Genomic DNA, 12,211 nt, shown 5'->3' on the forward strand with positions numbered 1-12,211 from the left:
GCACGGTTCGCTTCCACCACCCGGCCGGGGACTTTAAAGTTCTGATGCTGGCCTATAAAGCTCTGAATGGTTTAGGACCAAAATACATCAATGACCTCCTGACCCAGTATGAACCATCCAGATCCCTCAGGTCATCTGGATCCGGTCTTTTATCAGTTCCCAGAGTCAGAACCAGACACGGAGAAGCTGCGTTCAGCTTTTATGCTCCTTATATCTGGAACAAACTCCCAGAAAGCCTCAGATCAGCTGAAACACTCAGTTTATTTAAATCCAGGTTGAAGACTCACCTGTTCTCAGCTGCATTTGAATAAAGCACCAAATCCACACTTTAAGCTTAAATTTCAAAACTTACATTTAACTACTGATTTTATCTGTTCTGATTTTATCTGTTTTGATTTTATATACTGTTGTTTGTTTGTTTGTTAATTAGTTTTTGTTTGCTTGTTTTAATCAATTTTAAATCATGCTTTTTATTTGTTTTTGTTTCTAATGTCTCTGTAAAGCACTTTGAATCACCTTGTTGTTGAATTGTGCTATACAAATAAATTTGCCTTGCCTTGCCTTGCCTTGCCTTTCTGTGGGGAGTTTGTGCTCCCCGTGCTTATGTGGGTTCTCTCCAGCTTCCTCCCACAGCCCACAGTCATGCAGTCAGTGGGGTCAGGTTGATTTGAAACTCTAAATCGCCCACAGGCATGAATAGTTGTCTATGTGTTAGACTGGTGACCAGTCCAGGGTGTACCCTGCCTCTCGCCCTATGACAGCTGGGATAGGCTCCACCCCCCACGACCCTGAAAAGGACAAGCAGCAGAGGATGGAAGGATGAAACTGAGCTCGTGATGGCGTTCCTCCGAAACAAAGGGCTCCATTTCAAAAATATACAGTATATCTGTAGGCTCTGAGAAAGAAGACAAGCGTAGCTACATTTTGAGGGTGAAATGATGGCTGTGGGGTGAAGATTACGGTCACAGCGGCAGGTTCAAGAGCTTTTGTGTGCCTCACACTTTAACCTGCCTCCAGCTCTCTGATAGCCATGAATGGGGAGGAATTTGATAGATTTTTGTGTGACATTTATGATAATAACTGTAAAAGCTGTAGGGGAATATACGGGTGTCTGCCTAAAGGAGCGACCAGAAAACTGAGAGAGGTAGGTCTCTCCATTCAAAGCCAATGTCACTCTATCAACAGAAAAAGTACAAATTTCAGCAACTGTACAAAATTTCAAAAGTCTGAATAGAGGCACATAGCATACAATCCTTCTGATGTATGAACAGTGACTAGTACTGTCGTTCCACGCCAGGAGAGTCCTGCTGGGGGTCTCTTTGTTGCTGCGTTCTCCACACTTCTATGTAGGTTCTCCTCTCCAGGTCCTCCAACTTCCTCCCACAGTCCAGAAACATCCATGGGATTCTACTGCTCATCAGTGTGAATGATGCCTGTCTGTATGTGCTGGCTCTATGACAGACTGGATAGGATGTAAGGAAGAAAGTGGATGTATTTATTTGGAGAAATATTTCCCTTTCTTTTCTTTCCTCCTCCCTTATCTGCAGTGTTCACTGTCTGCTCTGCAGCACCTCTGCTGTCTGACTCACTGAACGTGGTCTAAAAGTGTACATGCTGTGTGGATGCAGCTTGCAAACCAGGCTTTCTTACCTTAGCTTATATTTTAGCATTAGTGATCTGATTCCTCGTGAAGTGTGTGGCACATTCCCCTTACCGTGGCAACACTGTGTTAGTGTGTTGTATAATAGTGACATCTGCTGGATTAAAAAAGCAGCTGCAGGTAACCTGAGTAGAGCGCTCATGGCAGGGTTTGTCTGTGGCAGTGGAGAAGGCGGGGTTAAATCATGCCTCACTGGAGAAAAGTTTTCTCATTGGTTCCATTGGTGATGATGAGCCAATCAAAGAGCACCAAAGCCAGTCTCCCCTCCTCCGCTCAGTATAAACACAGCGTGGCATCTCCTCACTGCACGAACACGGCAGCTGTATTGGTCGTGTGAGCTTTCTTACTGCATGCATCGGTACAGTTTGTTGTTCTTTGTGCTTCATGCATGCACCAACGATTCAGTATTGTGACACCTTCTGTCCAAATCCCACAAAGTTGATGCTGTTCATGTGGACGTAGCTTTTTCAGTTTCTCTGCTACGTCCACATGAGCAGGGATGTCCTCACCAGGATGGCTTTCTATCCACATATGAAAATAACACATGGTGTCAATAAAGCTTCAAAAAAGAGCGCAGAAATCAATCGATGACTCCAGTGTAGCTGTATCCATCTTTTATATACAGTCCTTGTAGTTGTCACCCACACATGAGCAGCTCAGAACATGCAGACCTGAGAAAGGTGGCACATATAACAATCAGTACACACTGTGTGGCAGAAAATGCTATTAATGTTGAACAGCACCGTACAAATGTTGGCAATAAACGTAACAGCGCACAGAACTAATCTTCCCACCATCCACAAACATTCTGCTCCAGTCTCTAACTTTCAGTGCAAACTCAAAAAGAGGAAATGAGAGACATCACATGATTTTAACTTTGTGCAGATCCTCCACAGTGATGTACACCACCTGCAGAAACACATTCAGACGTCACTATAGTGGGGAATTGTAACCACAGGGAGACAGTAACAGCCATCTGCCATACAGCAGCATACGTACATCACAAACATTTCTAAGATCAGTGATGGCACACGATCTGAACAAAGGTTACTGTTGTGAAAACTGGAGCTTGGAAAGAAAAGTTTCTTGAAGACGTTTCACCTCTCATCTGAAAAGCTTCTTCACTTCCAACTCACAGCTGTTTGAACTCTACTGCAGGTTACTACACTTTCAACACCTGGGTCACTGAGCCACTATTGATCACATGACTCATCACACAAGCCAAGGTTTGAAAAAAGGTGTGGTCATTATAAGCAGAGGGTTCAGGTGAAGCCATGTCATGTGACCTATTGATGTGAGAGGATGTTGGCACGCCACCTCAGAACTGCGCTGTAGGTTCAGACAGTTTGTGTGTAAAGCTGCCTCCTGTCTTCACAGATGGTTATACAATCATTAATGATCTTATTGATCATGAAACTGACCTCACGACCAATGTTCCCTCTAATTTTTCACGTGTGTGAGCAAACTCACAGACTCCCTGAGCGGCCCCCTGGACCACTGTGAGCGACATCAGACGTGTGCACTGTGGTGACGACAGCATCGCATCCATCGAAGTTACATGGTTTATAAAAATAATCAAATTACAGCATTTACATTTCTGTTAGAATCCCTTTAATTAAGAGCTTTAGCCCACTTACAGTGACAATTACAAAAATCTTTTTTAATGACCTGTGCACTATGTCAACGCTATTGGAAGTATGAATGTTTGAACTATGGCAAAACATGAACGGCCAACCAAATCAAGCCTACTATAAACTCCAATTTTGAAACTTAACATTTTTATTATAAAGCTCTGACTTGTGTTATGATTAGAGATGGACCGATCCGATATTACGTATCGGTATCGGTCCGATACTGACCTAAATTACTGGATCGGATATCGGAGAAAAATAAAAAATGTAATCCGATCCATTAAATATCACGAGAGCACCTCACAAAACTTGCAACACGCCGTAACTCACCTCAGAACGTTAGCACGTCGGAGCAGTATGCATCACGTGATAGAGCGGCTGTGGCATGCGGGACCTGTCGGTGGTCTGGATAGCATTTGGAGCTTCGCTAGCAACCCGGCATTTCATCTCCGACAAAGTTATCCCCGGGAGAAGTAAAGCAAGTGTGTAAGTCCATCTCTAAATGTTTGTAAAGCATTCCTGCGTTAAGCTTAACGAGCGACTGCCTCTCGCTCTCCTGCTGCTACTTCAATCGTGAAACTGCTTAAATGATCAGCTGATCGGCTTTTCTGTCGCGAGTCCGTGTCTCTAGTTTGCTTTTGGCCCACTTTGCACCAGAAAGAGGAAACCAGCGGCTGAACAACAGCAGAACGTTTAAGCTTGATAAGCTGTTGTTAGAATTTATTTAATATTACTTTCTACACCAGGATCGTTTTCTACGTAGCTGACGGCTGTAACTGTGCAGGGGCGGATCTAGCAAAGTTTAGCCAGGGGGGCCGATAGGGCATTAACTGGGAAAAGGGGGCACAAAGACATACTTTTCTTTCTTATTCTCATTTAAAATGTCGAGCTTTTAATAAATAATTATCTGACACCCAAAGTTTTAATTTGATGTAAAACGAATAGAAGTCAATTACTGTATATAGTGACTATTAAGTCTAATATATATACCCTAGTAAGCTATAGTACTTTTTCCTTTGGGAAGGTACCATCTGTGCAGTCTGCAATTTTGTTGAAGAAAGATGTTGAATCTATTTAATATTTCTTGAAAAATAATTGATTTCTGTGCATTTTTTTTCACACTGCATCAAATTAAGGTTGATTACGTCGATTAAGCATCATGAGGTGGCGCGTGAGGGGTGGTTCCCTATTTTTTATTTATTTATTTTTGTTGTTGCTGGGAGTTGGAACCCTATTAGTTAGGTTGCTTAATATTTACGCTAAGTACTCTTTAAAATACCAGAATAGGGAGGATGGTGTAGGTCTAAGTTTATTAGATTGATCAGTATTGCTGAACTATGAAATATTTTTTTTTGCATACAGGTATAACAGAATAGCTTTAGTGTAGTTGTTGTTTTAAACTTGAGTATGAACTTATACAAAATGCAGCAAGATATTTAAAAAACAGCTTTGTTGATTAAAAAACACTATATCGGATTCATATCGGTATCGGCAGATATCCAAATTTATGATATCGGTATCGGACATAAAAAAGTGGTATCGTGCCATCTCTAGTTATGATGAGCCAGTCTGTGAAGCTCCTGTCCTACTGCGGTCTGGGAGACAGTCCTACTGTCCTGTAACTCTTTGTCTGTCAGTATATAATGATTATATGCATTTTTCTAATACTCAAACTGGTGACAGTATTTAATGATCAATATCCATAAATGAAAACTCAATAAATGACACAAGGTGAAATTTAAGCTCTTAATCAGTTTTCTGCTCATCTAGTGTTTCCCGTCTGTCCTTCTCACGTCGTCCAGGTTGATGGCCTCGTCTGCTTGCAGCTTTGACTTTATGCGCATCAGCTGGTCCAAATGCTCCGCCTCAAGACGATTTCTGGATGCTGTTTTGAGACAATTCATTAAACTAAAGCCTCTTTGGCAATCTGCACTGAATGCTTGAAATATAGCACAAATATCCACAAGCTGCGAGATGTGTTTTAGCTCCTCACATTTTAGCGTTGCAGCCTCCATATCTGAGAATGTGCTGATTGACCCATGTTTAAGTTTGTGCCTCAGTATGTACTTGAAATCAGAATATTCACTGTTTATGACCTCCACTGAATGTGGAGGGTGGAGAATGGCCTCATACTTCTTTGCCAGCGTGGCAATGTCTGCTGCTCCATACTCAAACCTGATGTCTGAGGTCAATGCCTCAATGTCAAGTGCAGACCACTCCTATAATTCATCCTCTGGAAAATCCAAGTGATCACAAAGCTTACGAATAACACGAGTAATCTCACTGGTATTCCTGCCATCAGTAGATAAGGCCCTCATCGCCTCTATGACACGGTCACTCCACTTAACATCCTTTTCCTCTGTCAAGTATTGGGAACGCAACTTCTCAATCTTTGCTCTTGCCAAGCAGTGCCCTTCAGTCAGGTTGCATCTTTGAAAAGAAAGACACAGGTGTGCCAGCTCACCCAAAACATCTCCCAGAGCGGTGAGAGTAACCTTGAAGTTTGAATCGGTTAGCTTTTTGTAACAGTAATTTGCCACTGGATGTCTGTTATCACTGGATTCTCTCTTGCAGTATTCTTCCAGCACAGTGTAGTTCCTCAGCATTCACAGCTTGGTGACGCGACAGCCATCGCACTTTACTCAGAGGCCTGAATGACAGTGCATCCTCATCAAGAACATTTCTAGGTCTTCCCGTTTTCCCCTCTTTACAGTGGATCTAGAGAAAGTGGAGTAAACTGTTCTAAGAAGAGTTCCCACATCACACATCAAAGGTACATCTTTCCACGCATCATCAATGCCCAAGTCCTCTCTATGGGCCACACAGTGTTGTTCAGTTAAGTGTGGTATTTTCCGCTTTAATAAAGCTGCAACTCTGTTGTGCTTTCCTCGCATTACTGAGGCACCATCGGAGGTCAGCATCACCATTCTCTGTAGGGCTGGGCGATAGAAACGATATACGATAGAAACTATATAAATTTGGCCAACAATAGAGATTTTGACTATACCGCTCTATCGCGATAGCGCATGTTGATGATGTCATCAAGCTGCACCTGTTTTGGTCGAAAGCATCGCAGTGGCTACAACCATTATCACTGCAAATTATGCTGACAGTCACAGCAAAGAGATGAAGCACCTTTGAAATATGGGGAAAGCCAAAAACTGCGCTTCCTCCACTTCCCTAACATTGATTCATTAATGTTGGATTCTCTCGCAGCTGCTCTGTTCCCATGTTGTTGCAGTATATTAATAACTAATCTCGTATTGTGGATGAATGATCTCAGTTGTTCTCCTGACTGAAGTTTGGCCCGTGTACAGCATCCTGCTATGTGATTGCATTTGTCCCTGACCACCAGAATCCCTCACGTTAACTTTTATCGAGTGGAAAAAGTTGGCGTTCATCCTCCAGCTTCACTGTGCTAATGTTATGCTAACATAGCTGTGTCGCTAGCAATCACGTAGCACATCATTATATAGCAGCTAGCCCAACTTCAGTAACCCTACAAACGTCACTGCTGTTTAGTTTTCTGTCTTCATTTATGTTGGAAGTGATAGCAGAGCTGTACGTTTGAATTAGTTTCAAATCTCTCTGTCAGAACATGGTAGGAAATGTTTAGGTGGAAACTAGCGAGCTAACTTCCTGTTAACTTCTAACTCCATTAAATTTAATAAATCTGTTTTCATGGATGTTAAACTTAATTGTTACACCTGGTAAAGCAGCAACGCTGATGATTTTATTAAAGATGAAAGAATTTAGACTGTTTTTAACTCTCAGTGTTTGTTTGACTTTGGGACCTGAAGAAGACGGAGTTTAGGACCCAGATTACTCCGTGAAGCTCCTCACTACGGCAGCCATAATGCTCTGACATCCATCAAGCAGTGCTGCTTACCAACATTTTTAAACTTAAAACATTTTTAACAGATTTCTGCCCAAATCGGTTCGAGGTCAGTAAGCACAACCAGAATTCATACATAAGGCACACTCTCGATTTTTGAGAAAATTAAAGGATTTTAAGTTTGGAAAATACGTTATACAGAAGAACAGAATATATCGTGATATATATCGTTACCGCACATGCTTCAAATTATATCGCGATATGAATTTTAGGCCATATCGCCCAGCCCTAATTCTCTGCATGTCTAGTTCATGCCGTGCATGCGGTCAGCTGGATGATGCCACCAAACAGTTTTATGGTTGACGTTATTTTCCTCCCTGGATTTAATATACAGGACTAGCATTTTGTGCACTGTTACGTCTGTGCTCTCACCTATGATCAGGGTGTGCCGAGGTGCATTTTTAACTTCACACATTGTCTCATTCTGCACTACTTCATTGATTGAATTCACAAACTCAAAGGCATCATCTTTGCTTCGCCAGCTTTCTGGTACACTCACATACTTTGCCATGTGATGGTCAATTTGTTGAACCGACAGCAGAGAAGAATTCATTTTGAAGGCTGGTAGAATCTTGTCGATGAGAACTTTAACTTCTTCGGGGTTGGATTTCTTTCTGAGTGACAGCTCGTTCCTCTTCTCTCGGTCTTTGGCGCTCTCTCCCAACAACGTACCGATCCCCATTCCCATCGTACATCTTCTCACAATTCCAGCTGCTTTCAAATGACTTTTCTGTTGAATGTGGCGCTTGAGGTATTCCAGCTTCCATTCTGTCCACACTTTTCCCTCCGAAAACTCGCTTGCGATTTTAGCTTCGCAACATATTTTGCAGACCAGACCTTTCTCGCTCAAAAAAGAAAAAATCTGTCCCAGTTTCACAGTTTTTTCTCCTGTTTGCACATATTCTGACAGCCATTCCATCTTAAAAGAGTCGCATTTCTTTTTTACTTTGGCCACTGTGTGCCACTGCCCGTTCGTTTTGCCATTATTTTAAAGGTTCAACATAAGCAGCACTCCACATCGGCCACACCCCTTTGTTAGCTAAACATGAGCAGCATTTAAGGACGCTGTCATAGCCTGTCAACCACGTTGATGAGCTGTGCATATACGAATGTGAATCGCATCATTGGCTGGAGCAGCCAGTCACCGCTCACTTACTGACTCACACTACAAAACAGAATCAACTGCTAACGTATTTATTTTCATTTCAATTCAGGTTAGATTTTTTATTTTTGTGCGCTACAGAGATTTTCTGTGCGCAGAGACCGTGCCAGCAGTGCACAATTGCGCACGCGCGCAGCTTAGAGGGAACATTGCTCACGACCCAGTGGTGCCAGTTTAGCTCATTATGCAAACGTAGATGTTTATAAGGCTGGAAACCAGCAGTCAGCTGAGACTGAAGACGTCACTTAGATGAGTGCTGAAAACTCCTCGTCCACAAGAACAGAACCAACTTTTGGGGGAAAACAAACCTGTCTTTGGTGATAGAGCATTTAGGCAATGAAGAATGGTTTACACTCACCTTATCATGGCAGGGATCTGGATAGTCACAGATGTCCTCTGGAAAGGCAGACCGTATCAACATCTTCACCTCTTTAGGGTAGACGTAGGTAGGCTGACACTGATCCCCCTCCTTCACGCCAACCTTGTTAAAAAACTAGGACGGGGGTGACAGGAGTTATATGATAAAGATGATAGAATAATACAATGTATTTCATGACAGGGACCACCTGTAAACACAGAAGACCAGTTTGTGAGCAGTTACCACTCATCACCCAGTCTCAGTCTCAGTTTCCTTGTCCTGAATTGAATGGTGATGAAATGAAGTCCACACTTTGTCCTCTGCAGAAGACTCCTTCAGCTTCTTCTAATGGTTATATATCCTGCCTGGCTTTGGAATATCTGAGGACTCAGTGTGAGTATTAGTCTGTCATGACTGAAACATCTCTACATGAATGTCTGCAGGAGATTTTCTGATGGCACAAAGCTTTGGGGAGTGCTGTAACCACTGGGAGAAAACCTTGCTTATTGTCATTAATGAGCTGAACAAAACAGTACAGACACAAACATGTGCCATGGCTCCCCGGTGTCACCCATCGTAGCCAACCTTTACCTGGAAAGTACAGCACCAAGCCACTGGCACAGATAGGTGGATGTAGAGTAGTAGAAGCCTTCACTGTTCACATCAGCTCAGTGGATAGAAACAGAAAGTTCACCAGGGCAGACTCAAACAATAAAAGTTTGCTTTGCACAGTGAGGAGAAAGTCCTCAACATTGGAGTTTACTGGAAGCTATGCCTGCAGGTAAAGATTATTTTGGTAACTGACTAATCCACCAATTGTTCTTTGAATGTTTCAGTGACTCTTATCTCCGCCTCCTGTGGGCACACCTGTTCTAGGCTCCAGGACCTCACCTGCTCAAGACTGTGAAGACCAGCCTGTTGTCTGGTTAAAATAATGACCCAGGAGACATTTGAATTTGAAAGCAATCAATTGTATTTCTAACATTACTCAATATGTCCGTCAGACTAAAAATGAATTCTAATAATAATAACATAGAAGCTGTACATCTGCATCTAAAGGTCAAAGGTCACTCTTTGAAGAATGTAAATGTTTCCATTGTAGACAGACATGGCTTTTTTTACTCCTCTTTCTGTCTTCTCTGTGTCCACTGTGGACAACCATGCTTGAACAGAAGGGGTTCAGTCAACTCTCTGCAATGCTGAGATCGATTCCCAGGCCCCTCTTCTTATGTGCATATATGGGATCCCCGTCAAACACTAGCATATACTGTGCTGTTGTTCTGTGGTAAGAGAACGCAGTACTGTAAAGACATCTACGTGTTGCTACTAAAGTACACACCAGTTTCCTCTGCAGAAGACGGAAGACCTTCTTGCGACGGGCGTGGTCATTCCTGAGGCGTGTGGCAGCATGTAGCAAAGATGCTAACCACCCGGGAAGCCTGCAGAAGTGGCCATAATAGATATAAGTGTAGGTATAACTCTTTCCTGTACCTTATCCCTGCAGCTACCACCCTCTAACGTAAGTAGATAAGTACCAGACCATATACCACCCAGCTTTGCTCACTCCACAGTCCCAGCATATTCTTACAATATCCTCTGGGCTGCTTTGCAATAAAGACTTTGACCCTGTCTCTGTGTTCTGATTTAGAGCGCAGCTGATAAACCTAAAAACATGTTTCTATGCAGTTTAAACGCCTACTTCTGAACAGCCATCAAGTACTTATTTATCTGTGCATCAGCATTGGCAGGGTGGATGGAGTGTTACAGTTACAGTTTGGTAAATGCTGCTTTAAGTTACGTTGTTCCACATGGACACTAAGACTCACACTGTGGTGCAGGATATTCCTCACTTAATTTAACTATTACACTTATCTGCATTTATATAAAGCAGTATACTTGCACAGTGACTAATGGTAGTCTTAAGGTTTAACTAGAAATCCTACATTTAGAATAATGTCATCATTATTGATGCTGAGTTTAGAAACGCAACCAACTGTCACAACTTGCAGATCGTCTGGACTGTTTATGTGAGGACCCAAATCCACACCAGGAAAACAGGAAAAATAAACGAAAGACGTCCCGTTTATTAAGGCAGACACACCAAACGGGGAAAAATGCATAAATAAACTAAACAGAGGAACGGCTGAACTGGAAGAACTAAGGACATAAAGTAAAAGCCTGGAACACTAGAAAAACCTCGGAAACACCAGCGGGAAACAGAAGAGACACGGAGGAACCATGGACACGATGACAAAGGTCACGGAAAACTCACACAGTGGCTGTGTCCCAATTCAGGGTCTGCACGCTTGAAGTACGCATTTCAAGTGCGGTTACGTCACCGCCACGCGACGACGGCTGTCCCAATTCGAAGTGTACTTCGAACGCATACTCCAAATGCGCCGTCGAGTTCCCCAAATATCAAGCGTGGTCCGGTGCACGCTTCGTGGTCCCATATATCCCACAGTTCATAGTGCGGCGGTGGGTGTGGATAATTTTGCTGCAAAATACGGCAGAAGAGTGAACTGTGAAAAGTAAGTACTGAATATGACGTCACTTATTTATGTGCGAATGTTTAATAACGAAGAAAATTAAAACATTACTGTTGGCCACATGTTGGCAGAGTTGTGCGACATTAGTGATGTTTGTACTTTCAGTGTTTACTTGGTTTTAAAGCCTCTACATATATATATAGTCGACCTTAATCGTACAGAGAATGTGATGATTTCATGGATAATTAAAGTCAGTCATATATCCACAAACACAACAGGCTGAAAGTCAGTGATGCTGCTCGGTTTGCAGTCCTGAACATCACGGCACAAGCAGGATCCACTGCACTGTTAATGTTAGCTGTGTTATATTGCTGCCTCTGTTCGGTGGTGTCGAGCCAAACGCACTTTAACGTGTGTTTGAACGAGCTGACGGTTCACTCGTTAAGCTGAAAGAAAGATGCTTTAATCACAGCAGTCACACATGTGTCCACTGCACCATCTGGAACTCTTCTTGTTTACACTCGTAATAACACAAACACTAAATCCTGCTTCTCTGTGCTGTTGTGTAGCAGTGTGTACACCTGAGACTGTCACCTGTCTGTCTGTCCTGCACTCTCTCTCTGTTTCTTTCTCTCTGATTGTGGAATAAAAGTATGAACGTGTGTTTATAAGTTACACTTGTGTCTGAATCCTGCAGCTTATCACACATTTGATTTCCATGTGTGACGACTGCAAGTGTCCAGAGTGAGGACAGACTGAGGGACCCACTGCTGCACATCATCTGTGAGGCTTTGCACCCCTGATGATCCACCAGGACAAACTCAGCAGTGTGTGAGGAAGAGGAGGAGGAAGAGCCAGCAGCAGCTGACAGATGGAGAGAATAGACAGACTGTTCCCTGTTTGTGAAGGACTGCTAGGAAAGTTTAACATACCTGTCTGTGCTGAATCAGTCTTATTAGGTAATGTTCAAATAATGTGATCATCCCAGTGTTTTCAGTGTGGGAGAAAGTACTCAG

General features: G+C 42.8%; 1 protein-coding gene across 4 annotated transcripts in view; it reads right to left on the reverse strand.

Moving 5' to 3' along the window:
• arhgef4 (Rho guanine nucleotide exchange factor (GEF) 4) overlaps positions 1–12,211 on the reverse strand; it is a 99,764-nt gene that overhangs the window by 83,045 nt on the left and 4,508 nt on the right. For 3 of the 4 annotated variants that reach the window (XM_026180772.1, XM_026180768.1, XM_026180769.1), the window contains 2 exons: positions 10,046–10,145; positions 8,707–8,841 (listed from right to left, as the gene is read on the reverse strand). In XM_026180772.1, the coding sequence (XP_026036557.1) occupies positions 8,707–8,841; positions 10,046–10,145 (235 nt within the window). The remainder of the gene's footprint in view (positions 1–8,706; positions 8,842–10,045; positions 10,146–12,211) is intronic. The other variant, XM_026180771.1, reaches the window with a different exon arrangement.

This window comes from Astatotilapia calliptera, chromosome 9 (genome assembly GCF_900246225.1).
Source record: "Astatotilapia calliptera chromosome 9, fAstCal1.2, whole genome shotgun sequence".
Taxonomy (NCBI): Eukaryota; Metazoa; Chordata; class Actinopteri; order Cichliformes; family Cichlidae; genus Astatotilapia; species Astatotilapia calliptera.